At 35.5% G+C, this 13,583-nt stretch overlaps 1 protein-coding gene across 2 annotated transcripts in view; it reads right to left on the bottom strand.

Moving 5' to 3' along the window:
• The window catches only part of LOC115209547, a 37,313-nt gene that overhangs the window by 2,482 nt on the left and 21,248 nt on the right, over positions 1 to 13,583 (bottom strand). The window contains exons 3-6 of one of the 2 annotated variants that reach the window (XM_036501436.1): positions 7,353 to 8,327; positions 3,402 to 3,466; positions 2,332 to 2,522; positions 671 to 1,001 (exon numbers count right to left, since the gene is read on the bottom strand). In XM_036501436.1, the coding sequence (XP_036357329.1) occupies positions 671 to 1,001; positions 2,332 to 2,522; positions 3,402 to 3,466; positions 7,353 to 8,327 (1,562 nt within the window). The remainder of the gene's footprint in view (positions 1 to 670; positions 1,002 to 2,331; positions 2,523 to 3,401; positions 3,467 to 7,352; positions 8,328 to 13,583) is intronic. The other variant, XM_036501437.1, reaches the window with a different exon arrangement.

Genomic DNA, 13,583 nt, shown 5'->3' with positions numbered 1-13,583 from the left:
GATGCTTGTTTTGTAATTAGTGTGATAGTGTGGTGTTCTTTTAATGGTCCAGTGAAAACGGAATTAAATAGAATATGACGCAGTAAAAAGCTGAGACTGTCATATGCCAATATTTAATTTGTCAACATTCCCAACCCATAACTATTGGCTGCTGAACCATCCCAGTGTTCTCCATCTTTGACTCTTACATAACAATGAAATCTGTTGTCAATACTGGAACCAAATATGCATATAGTTGAGAAAAATTAGTGTAGCTGTTTGCTGATGATTTATTCTAAGTGTATTTAGAAAGTTCAAGAATCCTCAACAGTTCCAAATTGTAAATGCAATAGTCTTCACCCACCAATAAAAATACATTCAAAGAAAAGCATTATGTGGTCATCAGAATTGTCATTATCTTCCACTTAATAGTGGTGGTAGTCAACAAACAGTAGAAAGGCAATGACATAATAAATGTCATTCATATTATTTGCTTACTTCCATCTACACTGTTTTCCTTTCTTAGTTCTTTTCACTTCAATACTTTGCTCAGGCATTTATATCTGGAGTCACTTAACTATACTTATAACTTCCAACAAAATAGCAAAATAAAAGTAAACGCTATTTTAATTAACTCTTCTTCTAGAGAAGGGAAGAAGAATCTACAAACATAGTCTGAATGCAAACTTACCATAATACTAACTGTACCATTGCTGATGTAAGCATCACACAACCGACCAGCTTTCCATAATGATGACATGTTTGACATAACAGATGACTGATGGTTTGGAACTACAAGCATGCGTTTCTCTTTTTGGTGAGATACATCTATTGTTGGACTCATTTGCAACTGTTTCTCAGATTTAGGAGCAGTTTGTGGTTTTTGAATATTTTTTGATGAAAAACTTTGATTTTTGGAAGAGCTACTAGAGCAATCTATTGGTTGGGATCTAGTATCAGTAGTTGACGATGAAACAGCAGCTGGTTTGTCAATAACATGAGTTTGACCAGCTGAAATAAAACTAGTAAAAAAAAAAAAAATAAATAAAAAAAGTCAATTATAGGCAGAAAAAAAATCCAACCAAATCATTTTTGATAATTTTCTAAATCTACAGCAAAAGTTACTTTAATAATGAAAAGCAAATAGAATTGTATGAGAATTTTAGATAAACTTTCAAAAAGTAAAACTAATATCAAAAAATTTTATATCATGAAATAGTAAACAATTCATCACACAAAGAGAACTAGAATTAAAGACAGCCTTAAAATAATTTGATTTCATCAATGAAATAAAGGCTAGTGCAGAATTATTACAGGTTTTACTGGGCAAGGTTTATAACAAGGTTCATGGCTTAGCTGACAATAAGTTCCATTTGAATTCACTGATGAGTCTTTAGGAATAAGGGCACTGCTTGCTACATAGGTATTTGTTCTACTGAAATCAACCTTGGGTATAAAACATAGAACATAAATTTTGAGAATGCTATTATAGTTTCTTTCAGCTATATAACATTCAAGCATTTTGTTATTGCATTGCTACTGAAGATCATCAGCATCATTGTTTAACATCCTCCTTCCATGCTGGCATGGAGCTGGCTAGGTGGGAGCCAGCACCATTCTTCTGAGTGTGTTTTGGCATAGTTTTTATGGCTGGATGCCCTTCCTAACAAGATATCATAAATAAAAATGTCTTGAGATGCTAGTTATTCTGAGTAGATGTAATTTTGTACTCAAAACAGAAAGTAAAACTTACACTAGCAAAATAGTTAATACTTTACTCAATACTACTGAGGTCCTGGGTTAAATCCCACTGTGCATTAACTTGGCCAAGTGTCTTCTGCCATAGCCTTCGGTCTTATGGGTGAAACTGGGTAGGTGGAATCTACAGAAGCCTGTCAAATGGACAGTCCTTGTACTTCAAAGAGCCAGTGTTGTGATACACTGTGTCATACTGATCCCGATTCATTAAGGGCATGTGCACCTGTGGAATACTTAGCCCCATACACAATATAATCCAAATGATTAAGGAGCTTGCTGATTGAACAACAGAAATATTCATCATTTTAACCAGTAGAAGATACATTTTCACATCATCGTTTAACATCCGTTTTCCATGCTGGCATGGGTTGGACAGTTTGACTATGAATTGTCTTGTCTAGAAATTCAGCATTTTCCTTTAACAACAGAACAGAATACACATTATTACCCATTTAGCCAGGAAGAAAGCAACTTAACTTTTATCCATCCATGATTCTTTTTTTCCTATAGCTTAATGGCATGAATAATATGAATACATCTAAAAAAATAAATTAATTAAAAATAAAAAAAAGTTATGAATCTGAAATCACTCACGGTTTAGAGAAGTTATGTTTTTTAGGAACTTTTGCAGGTGGTGAAAATGATTGGTTTGCATCTGATAAGCTATTGATGGATTTCGATGCTGAAGAAGAAGGATTTTTCCGCCGGTGTTCCACATCTAACTTATTTAAAGAATATGAAGGAGTAATTTGTTGATGGGCTGATTTAATCACTTGTGATTTTACCTACAAGGAATAATAGAAGTAAATGAAAATCAAAATAGTTGGTTGTGAATATCACTTAACATACCTTTCAGTAATTCTTTTTTTTCTCAATACCTCATGTGTTGCCAGTTTCTAATCTGATTTGGACATGATTTTAATTCCCTAATATCAATATTGGCTGACATGTCACTAAAGACACTGGGGAAGGCATAATTTTCAGATCCCCAATTAAAAATCTCAATCCTTTATTTGTGTAAAAAAGATGTTATTTAAAGAATATGGAAATATTACTTGGCATTCCCAAAAACTTTAAGTTAATATTGAAGAAAAAACAATGTTATTTTGCACAAAAATCATAAGGGAAACAATAAAAGATGTGTTAGTTTCTATTAACACTTGTCATTGCTGGGAAGCATCACAGTGTGAAGCACATTATGCTTTTCCAAAGAATTGACTACCTGAACTCGAGTCTACAAATTTTATTAATAGCACAATTTAAGTGCATGACTCTATACCAGGCATGGGCAACCTGCGGCCTTCAACAAGTTTCTAGATTACTAATTTCATACTAAGATAAATAAAATTAAGAAGAACTGCAAAAAATTCAGTGTAAAGTAGGCAAGTAATATTTCATGCATGTGTTTTATCATGTGGACCTTTTCCACTTGGAAATGGTACGATGTGACCTCCAATTGAGGAAAAGTTGCCCATCCCTGCTCTATACTAATATAGAAAAAGTACATGTAAATGTGGAAGGGTCCATATACTTATATCTATTTATAGCATGATGTATTGGGTCAACAATAGTGTGGGCAGCAGAGTGCTTACATAACTTTTCAAATGGATGAAACCCTTTTAACACAGCCAGCTACTACTAAGAAATTTTAATATTATTTTTACCGGAAGTTGATTAGCTGTATAGAGTTCTGAGGCAGTTTCAAGAATCTTGTCATACTCATTGGAACCTGAAATTTAAATAAAACAGTGTCAAATACATTGATACAGTCTTCATATTATTTACTATTTATACTGATAATGAATATATTATGAATACTTTTTTTTAATTTGCAGGCATACATAAGAGAACCATCTGAACGTGGCCGTAGCCAGCACCGCATCAACTGACCTCCATACAAGTGGCACGTAACAAACACCATCCGATCGTGGTCGTTGCCAGCCTCGCCTGGCCTCCGTGCCGGTGGCACATAAAAAGCACCATCCGAGCGTGGTCGTTCTCCAGCCTCGTCTGACACCTGTGTCAGTGGCACATAAAAAGCACCCACTAACTCACGGAGTGGTTGGCGTTAGGAAGGGCATCCAGCTGTAGAAACACTGCCAGATCTGACTGGCTTGGTGCAGCCTTCTGGCTTCCCAGACCCCAGTTGAACCGTCCAACCCATGCTAGCATGGAAAGTGGACGTTAAACGATGATGATGATGACAGATTGTGGATTACTGTCCATCTTAATTTAATACCCCAATGGTTGTATAACCATATTTACTAAATATGAAATTATGTGCTGGTAAATTAACCCTATTACCATTCAGAATAATTTAGAAATGCTGTGGCTACAAAAGTTCTAAAATCAATAAAGCTTTGTTTTAATTAACTCATTAGTCAACTTTTACTAGTGTAATTAAGGAAGCAAATTAAATTGCTATCATCATTTTAAACTCCACTTTTCAATGGTTATACGAGCCAGACAGAATTTGTCAAAGCAAATCATCTATGGCTTGATGCCTTTGTTGCCAACCCTCCTGTTTCCAAGCACCGTATTATTTCCCCTTGGTCAGACATGGTTTCACAGAGGTTTAGAAACGAAGGACACCACTGGTATGGTGATGCTCATTTACAACTATCATGTGATGCAAACACACATATGATGGCCTTCTTTCGGTTTCTGTCAACCAAATCCAATCATAAAGCTTTGATCAGTTCAGTACTATAGAAGAAGATATTGCCCAAGGTGCCATTCAGAGGGACTGCCCCAAATCATGTCGTTGGTAAGCAAACTTCTCAACCACGTACAAATTCATTTGTGGTTTATAGGTTCAATAATTTTCATGTAATACTACATGGACGATATAAAGATAACACTTCTTGAAATACTCTTTTATTTTCTTTTAGATGCATTTGTGATGAGAGAAAGAAAAGAGCTATTCATGAAAATTAAATAAGCAACGATTTGGTTACAGACTGCTAACAGCTTATACCTACTTAGTCATTATTGAGTTACTTTTTGAAAATGTGTGGATCATGAATCGGAAATAATTTCTCAGTATACCATAATCTCAATAAGCCAAAGTCGTACTATTTCATCTGTCATACTTTGAAGATAATATGTACGTTTTTCCTAAGTCTTTTTTTACGAGTTTTGAACGAATATGACCATCAAAACCGTCGGACTCCACTTGTTCTCTAAGAAACCCATACATACTGACGAGACAAGTGTAATAGTAAAAATTTACCATCGTTGGATCTTCACCTTCCAAATAATTATCAGATACATTAATTATTAACGGTTTATCCCATTACAAAGAGCAACTATTATGAGTTCTCACTGATAACAATATATAATCTACATTTTAAAATTATTAGTAACAGTTTTAAGTAATAATTTTAAAACTTCTATATTTGATACAAAAAGAAAGTAAATGTTCACGCTTTCACGAATTGTTGAAAACTGTGAGCCCTTAACAATAGTGACTCTAGCAGCAAACGAAAAACAGATAAAGCAGAAGTGTAACGTATTCTAAATCATATATTTTTCATAATTCCTCGGTAAGCACAGTTAAGTAACACAATGAATGCTTGTTGTGGAATATCAATTTACACCAATGTGCTAGTTGTCTTAGCCATTTACTTATAAACCTTTGGGACAAAAAAAACAAAAAAAAAACTCTTCATTTTCATCTATTGAAGTACGATGACAGACATACAATCTGATTAAATGGCACCAAATTCTAAAATACTTTTCCAGGAACATACACCAGCCGAGAACATGTTCTGAAGAGAAACATATAATACTTAGCTTGGACCAAGAAAGTTATAAAACATTACTTTTATTCCTATCAGGGAATTTTTAGTAAAGAGTTGAAAAAGTGCAACAAAACTTATGCAAGAAACCCACAATTTCGTAGGAAGAGTGAAAGTAACAAGAAGTGCCGATTCGGAATCTCTGCAGTCAAAAAAGTGGGTTTCTGTAGGAAAAAAACTCCCCAAAAGCCGAAAGTGGGTGCAGTTCATGTTCTTTACTTCCGCCGTATGGGTTTTTAATCCAAACAGTAAACAAGCTATTTTATCTTTTTCGCTTCGAGATTTCGTACCACCTTCGATTTTGAATTATGCGTTGTGCAACTTTTCATATACCAACGCCAACATAAACATTAATGGCGGTGTCAAGAAAAGTTAATCCCGACTATAATAATGCACCGATAGAAAAATGACCGTGTGGGTCGGTCTATAATGCGACAAGGTATATAAGACGACTTCGTAAATTTCCCCTCAAAATGTTTATTTCGTCTTATATTTAACGTATAAGACAAAGTTTCACACGAAATATAGCATGTTAGAGGCCGGAAATTACAAATAAAAAAGACAAAGGGATATAAAGAAAGTAATTACTTTTTTTACGCTGCATTAATTTAGAACGACGGGAATAAGTTATTTCGGTGTCAAGCTCTGTAGGTAATTTCTTCGCTAATTTGGTTCTCTTTCTCAATACTAAGTTATGTCTCTCCATGAATCGACTACACCATGAAGCGGTGGCTTTGAAGTCTTTACAATCCGCTTGATTTTCTTTTGCCCACTCGAGTGCCATATTGCGGATTTTATTTCTTGATATACCGTATCCATTTTTTCGATACTCGCAAACTAGATCTGCTAAATAATTTTCTAAATTTGGCCAATGTGCACTACCTCTTCTCATTGCACATTTGCTCTTAGGGATTTTCTTTAATATATCTTCTTTTAATCTCCAATCTCTCACCACCTTCTCCGTTACACCATATTCTCGTGCAGCAGCGCAATTATTGTGCTTCTTTGCATATGCTATTACGTTCAACTTAAACCCAGCTTGGTATTTCCTTCGTGTAGGTGTTTGCGCCATGACGAGCCTTTATGATATCTTGAAATCGTAGAAACAATAGTCACAACGCATGTGACACCAAGATAACAACTAACAATCTCGCGCAAGCGCTATGAGTCTGGTTCACCCAACCCGATTACTGTAGACGTTAGACCGTCATTTCTAAGTTCTCGGCGTTTAAGACGACGCATTACGATATCGTTTTCCCAGTTTTAAATACAGTGGTTAGTGTGCATTTTCACCACAGAACCAAATCCTTTTCATTGAAAATTAAAATAATATCGAAATAAAATAACAATGAAACATAAAAATAATCTCGAAACAAAATTAATGTTTTGCTTTTCTAATTTAGGTAATGCCACCTACCATATTCCCGGTGCCTTTATCTAACGAGTAATAAATTAGTTTAATTTTAACTGGCAATAATTATAGAACAAGTATCAAAATATCTTTCATGAATTTATGGGCATCATCTATTTTAGAACTACAGTTACAAGCCCAAAGTACCTACACACCTCAAGTTAAAACGATTCAGTCATATAAATAGCCATACCAACAACATTCTCACATGATGAGTTTGTAAAACTGTTTTTACTGACCAACAGGCATATCTTTCATTTGGAGGGCACGTCCAAATAACAACTGGATGTGATTAACGAAATTCAAACACATACTAGGCGTAATGACGGTTACACTTTCGTCAATCAACCTTTCCACAAATCTAAGTTTCCATTCAGATTTTGATAATATATTTTGTGGATCACCTGCTATCAATTCGGAAAGCTGATTGGCTTCCTTCTGTTTGAGTTGAGTCTTAATCACACTCCAGACACCCTCAACTGGATTTAACATGGGTGAATAAGGCGCAAGACGAAGAAGTGTTGCTCCTTGGAACTCACTTAAGACGTTTTCTAAATCCGAGTAGCAAGGGGCATTGTCAGTAACCATCACTATTTGTTCACACGAAGTACCATTGCCAATAACGTTTTGCAACAGGTCTCGCACCCACACATTGCACGAGTCACTCCGATAACTTCCTCTTGTTCTTTGGAAATCGATCGATCCAGCTTGACAAACAGCCCCAATCATATGGATAGTCGGACCTTTGGAAGAAGGCAGATGCGGAACTGAACGTGTTCCTTTCATTAACCCGCCTTTACTTCTTCTAAGGAAAAGGTTGACATTTGACTTGCCGATATATACAAAGAACTTTCCTTCAGCAGATGATTTCATCACTGTCTCGATGTACTCCTTCCTCAAAAGCTTGTTTTTCTGATTGTTGACCGTCTCTGGGCATAAATGTACTTGCTTCAATGAAATCATTCTTCCATCTAGATGATTGGCTATAGTTTGTTCGGACACAATCAATCCATACTTTGAAAGTAAATGTTCGCAAAGATTCTTCAATGTTAATTGTGGACATTCGTTTAACCTCTCAATAAGTGACTCGATATGTTCATGCTCTATCTTCTTCACCTTATCACGGACACCTCCACGGCGCAAATGCGATGCACGATCTCTGCGCACCCAATTATATGCAGTTGTCTTCTTCACGCCATGTGTTGCAGCAATAGATTTCAAATCTTTTCCTCGTTCAGCTGCAGACAGTACACGCTTTCGAGTTTCGAGTGCAGACTTCTTGTATGGCCCTCGCTTGCTTCCTCGTTTGACACCTCGTAAAATAGAAGTACTTATACTTTGAGTCAAGCTTTCGCTGTTTTCGGACTGATTTTCATTATCTGTAAGCAAACGTAGCATTGTAGGGATAAATTAAACGATGCAATGTATTCCAATTTAAAACTATCCAACGTAAATCCAAGCACTTCAAAACACAAACGTCCGTTACGTTTTCATATAAAAAAATATCTATTTAATTTGCTCTGAGATTATTTTAATTTGTTTCGAGGTTATTTTAATCTCGAAGCAAATTAAAATAATTTGCATTATCGCGCTTCGAGAATATTTTAAGTTGCACATGAAAGGATTTACACTTTAACATGTTCGGCAATATAAGTGATCAAAATTCTCAAAAAGGAATCGGTTTATTAATGCAAGTATTTAAATGAAGAAGTCACAATTATACTCTATTATATATATTAGTTTTCACAGATGTAATATTCAACCCTCTCCACCTATGTGTATAGAGTAGATATGAGCTTTGGCTGCTATTTCTACCAACCAAATGACTGCGTAGAGGCTCTCCTTTTCGCTCGTGTTTTCTCGTGATTCCGTTTTACTTAGTAGTAAATCATCGTTTTATGGTATCCATTTAGTTACCGATCGTCTTTGCCAAATTACAAACCAATCAGAGGATGCAAACTTCTGATCATTTAGTGGATATTTTAATGACTCTACTCGCTTTGCTTCCAACGAAAGTATAGAGAAGAGAGAAAAGTAAATTACTTCAGAGAAAGAAACTAAGTTATTTTACACAGTTTGGGCAGTTAATTTTCAGAAAGCAATTTTAAATAAATAACATTAATTTTGAGACATTCTGATTGAATTAGAAAGAAAGTACATTAAAAAAGAAATAGATTTGTAATTTCCTCTTGAAAGGACACTCTCACAGCAGTTATCTTTATTACCTTCTTAGTGATGAGTCCTATTGTATACAAGCATAACTCGTTTTGAATCTCGGCTGTAAGCTATTAAACACACGAATTGTTACTCGTTAGAAAACAATGAACATATTCTCAAATCGGCAACTCAATTATTCTAACGTCGTATGTCAACGTAAGAAATGAATAACTATTAATAAAATAATAATAAACATGGACCTCTGTGCAGGAGAAAAATAAATAGTTTGGTATCCGCGGAAGAATTCTTTTCTTTTGAAACTGCGCTACGGTCTACTTGTTTTGTTGGGGGATTTTGCAGGGAGACGACCGACTTTCAAAATCATTTCATTTAGGCATAAAGGGGCGTAACTCTACCACACACCCGCAAGTTACATATTGAATTTTTTTTTAAAGTACTAAAATAGAAAATGTTCATTATCGAATATATACGTTCATTAAATACAATAGCAAAAGCACTCATGAAAAACAATCTAACACAAGCCAACGAGACAACTTCTATGTGATCAATCGATATGCTCGATACACTACAATTCACAAAAAAGATACATTAAATAACGAAGTTTTAAATGCACTGCTTACAAATTCCCCAACAGCAATTTGCCGATCAACGGTGATCAACAACTTGTTAAAAAGTTAACTCACAAATTTTTGATGCATCGACAATGTGGGTGTGTTCACTTTTGTGTCACCGACTGTACTCATTCGTCTATGGCTTATTTTTGATATTTCACACATTTCCACAGTACTGTCTTTTTTCAGTTGTTTTTCTTTAATAAAATGGCTAATAATATACATTTTTTTGTATCCTCTTTGATTCGAAAAATTCAAACGTTATATTTTAAAAACATTTGAACTATCATTTTATTTATGCATTTGGTTTGCAAGATTCTTGATGTGAATTCGTGTTGAAACAAATCTTGTGTCTTGGGAGGTTCATTGCACCAATAATAATAGTGCGTGTGTTTATTATTACCGACGTAATGACCCTCCCAAAACTACAAAAACTATCATATGTTCGAATGACAAGAGAATTTAAGCTTTTATTAAATATAAACCGAATTGCTTAAAAGTGAATTTGCTAACAGGTAACTTGTTGGTCGGTGAGTTTTCCGTACATGAGATACACTGAAAAGTGAACAGGACAAGTTACTCCAAAGACAATCATTTACATCCCAATCGAGATAAAAACAACAATTACATTTTATGATTAAAATCTGAATTATATTCTAGAAAAATTCCCATAAACCCTCTTGGTTTTTCTGTGATATTAAAGGCAGTGCGTTGCATTTATGCATTTAAAAAGCGATTGTTTTGATTGCTCTAATTCTTATCACCTGAGAATATAATAGGCAAGAGTTCCTTTTGTACCCCACCACTAATTTAGAGTTAAGGTTACGGAAAGAAGTGAAAACGAAGAAATTGGGAGGTAGTAAGGGGGGGGGCAGACATTTAAAAATTCCGAAAACGCGAGTTTTTGGGAAAAAAATTGCGAGAAAATGGGGGGGGGGTCTTTCCATTTAATATCATAAATATTATTAATAAAATGTCTCTCTAATATTTTTGTTTCTAAAACTATAATCTTAATATAATTTCAGAAACATTTTTGATGTAATTGTCCAACACCTAAACAATGCTCCGTAACTCTTAAGCATTCAGATTATTCTCATTATTCACATTGTTTTCAATAACTCATCAATTATATCACAGCTCTGAGATCTTGATGATGTGATTGTTTATTTTTAGAATAACTTTTAAGCGAGTAGCAGAATAGTTACAGCTTCTGTTAAAAACAGGAAAAATTTCGATTAATGTTGACATTATTACCAGAAAACGAGATCAAAAAAAGAATAGTGCAACGGGTGTAAAAAAAAAGGTGTAGGAAACAAATATGAAAACAAAAATTCCAGGAAAGCAACAGGGGGTGGGGAGAGGCCTTCGGAAAATTCACAAGATCTTATGTTTTACCCTCTTTTTGGAAAATAAGGTGTTTTTAAGTGAAATTTTATAAAAATACCTTTCAAACGGTTTAGATTTCGATTATAAAGAAATTTGTGAGGAAAATCTTTTCCGAGGGGGTGGGGAGAGGACTATGGAAAATTCACAAGATCCGATGTTTTTACCTCGTAACATAGAGGAAAATGTACATCTTTCTACTTCACACCCAAGTAGGAAACGAACCTGAAAACAAAAATGCGCGGAGAGCAACGGGGGTGGGAGAGGACTTCGGAAAATTCACAAGAGCTGAGTTTTTCCCTCGTAACTTTGAGGAAAATATAATCCTTTTGAAATCACAAATTAGGCTTTTCCTCAGGAACTTAGATGCTAAACATCCCTCTGAAGAGGGGTTTGGGTCCTACTATATATATATATATATATATATATATATATATATGTGTGTGTGTGTGTGTGTATGTATGTATACACACACATATCTATCTATATAATATATAGAAGGACCTGAACCTTTCAAAGGGACGTTTAGCATTTAAATTCCTGAGGAAAAGCCTAATTTGTGACTTCAAAAGGATTATGTTTTCAGTTACTAGGGAAAAACTAGGATCTTGTGAATTTTCCATAGTCCTCTCCTCAGCCCCCAGGAAAAGATTTTCCCCACAAATTTCTTTATAATAGTAATCTACACCGTTTGAAAGGTATTTATAAAAAATTTCACTAAAAAAAAACATTTTCCTAAAAGTTATGAGGGAAACACATCGGATCTTGTGAATTTTTCGAAGGCCTCTCTCCACCCCCGTTGCTTTCCCGGAATTTTTGTTTTCATATTCGTTTCCTACACCTTTTTTTATTACACCCGTTGCACTATTTTTTTTTTTTTTCGATTTGTCAACATTAACCGAAGTTTCAAATCTTAAATTCGTGAGATACAACAATGGCTTGAATAAAGGCTAGTGGATTCTTCTGCAACATTATAATCTGAATTCAGTCTACATTGGTAACTTTCAAAAGAGTGGGTTCACTCCAAAACATCCCTACATTAAAACCGTAAACATACATGGCTTCAGATGTACACCAGAATTTGATATTCTGCATTCACCTCGTACAAATAGCCCTACCTTTAGGAGAGCGTTTTCATTTTGTCTTACACCTACTTTTTACATAGTTTTATATAAAAGAGATTTGATATGAACGCTAGTTAGTAGTAATAAAAACTATATGTTAGTTACCCGCTCCCCACATGGAAGGTACTTCTAGCGATAAGTAGTGGTGTTGTATAAGTACTTGAAATGAGAAATGGTGACATTGTAAGACCACTTGAAGAGTGATAGAACTCTATAAATCTCAACATAGCATTAAGTATATAATATTTTCTGTATTCCAGTTTGTGCCTATGATCCATTTAGGCACATGTTATGTAGTATTGGACAAAACTTTTCAGCAAGGGGAACTTGCCACATGATACTGGTAAAAAGAGATCAGCAATCATCTGTTTGGGCTTGGCATCTCTGTATTCCATAACATGCTTCTTTTTTTTTTTTCTTTTTGCATAACTTGGCACATCAGGTTACAAAAGGAGTGCATTAGATAAGTTCCATACAAATTTGATTTGAAAGTAAATTTATGCATGTTGTTCAACAACAATGCTTTGTTTCCTCCTGAGTCATGTTTTGTTCTTAACAAGAGAGTCCATTATTATATACATACACTAGCACTATGACCTGGCAATGCCGGGTCATAGTGCTAGTGCATGCATATACAGCTGCATGCGCACATACATGCGAGTACTGTCCAAATCTCCGACCAATCACATACAGCTAGCTGGCATTTAATTGGCGTATCAAGTTTCGGGCATTTTGATTGGATTTTGGATAGAAAATTCACAAAAAAGTCACTTCTATTGATTTTCTTATGGGGAAATGTAAAGATGTGCACGACCACCCTTGAATGGTTTTGAATGACCATAGAAAGTGCAATCCCTCTAACTGAAAAATTGTGAATTTGTATAAAGGACACACACACAGACATTTTGCCGTCGAGACCTTTGGAAATATGCTGTGCGTGAGAAGACCAGGCAGGACAAGTGAGTCCAGCCCACTTATGCATGCCTTTCCTCCCTTGGACACATAAAGACCTGTTGAGGCAAGCAAAGTCGATATCGAATCTCATCCGACGACAGGCACCCATGCCAACCCCACTTTGCTTGCGAAGATCTGTTGGGGCAAGTGAAATCGAAATTGAACCAATCCTATGACTGGCACCTGGCAGATGCCAGGACCCCTGGACTGGTGGTACGTAAAAAGCACTATCCGAATCGCGGCCGATGCCAGCGCCGCCTCGACTGGCTTCCGTGCCGGTGGCACGTAAAAAGCACCATCCGAATCGTGGCCGATGCCAGTGCCACCTCGACTGGCTTCCGTGCCGGTGGCACGTAAAATGCACCAGTCCAACCGTGGCCGTTGC

The sequence above is a fragment of the Octopus sinensis genome, linkage group LG3 (assembly GCF_006345805.1).
Source record: "Octopus sinensis linkage group LG3, ASM634580v1, whole genome shotgun sequence".
Lineage (NCBI taxonomy): Eukaryota > Metazoa > Mollusca > Cephalopoda > Octopoda > Octopodidae > Octopus > Octopus sinensis.
This window is presented reverse-complemented; position numbering and strand designations above follow the sequence as displayed.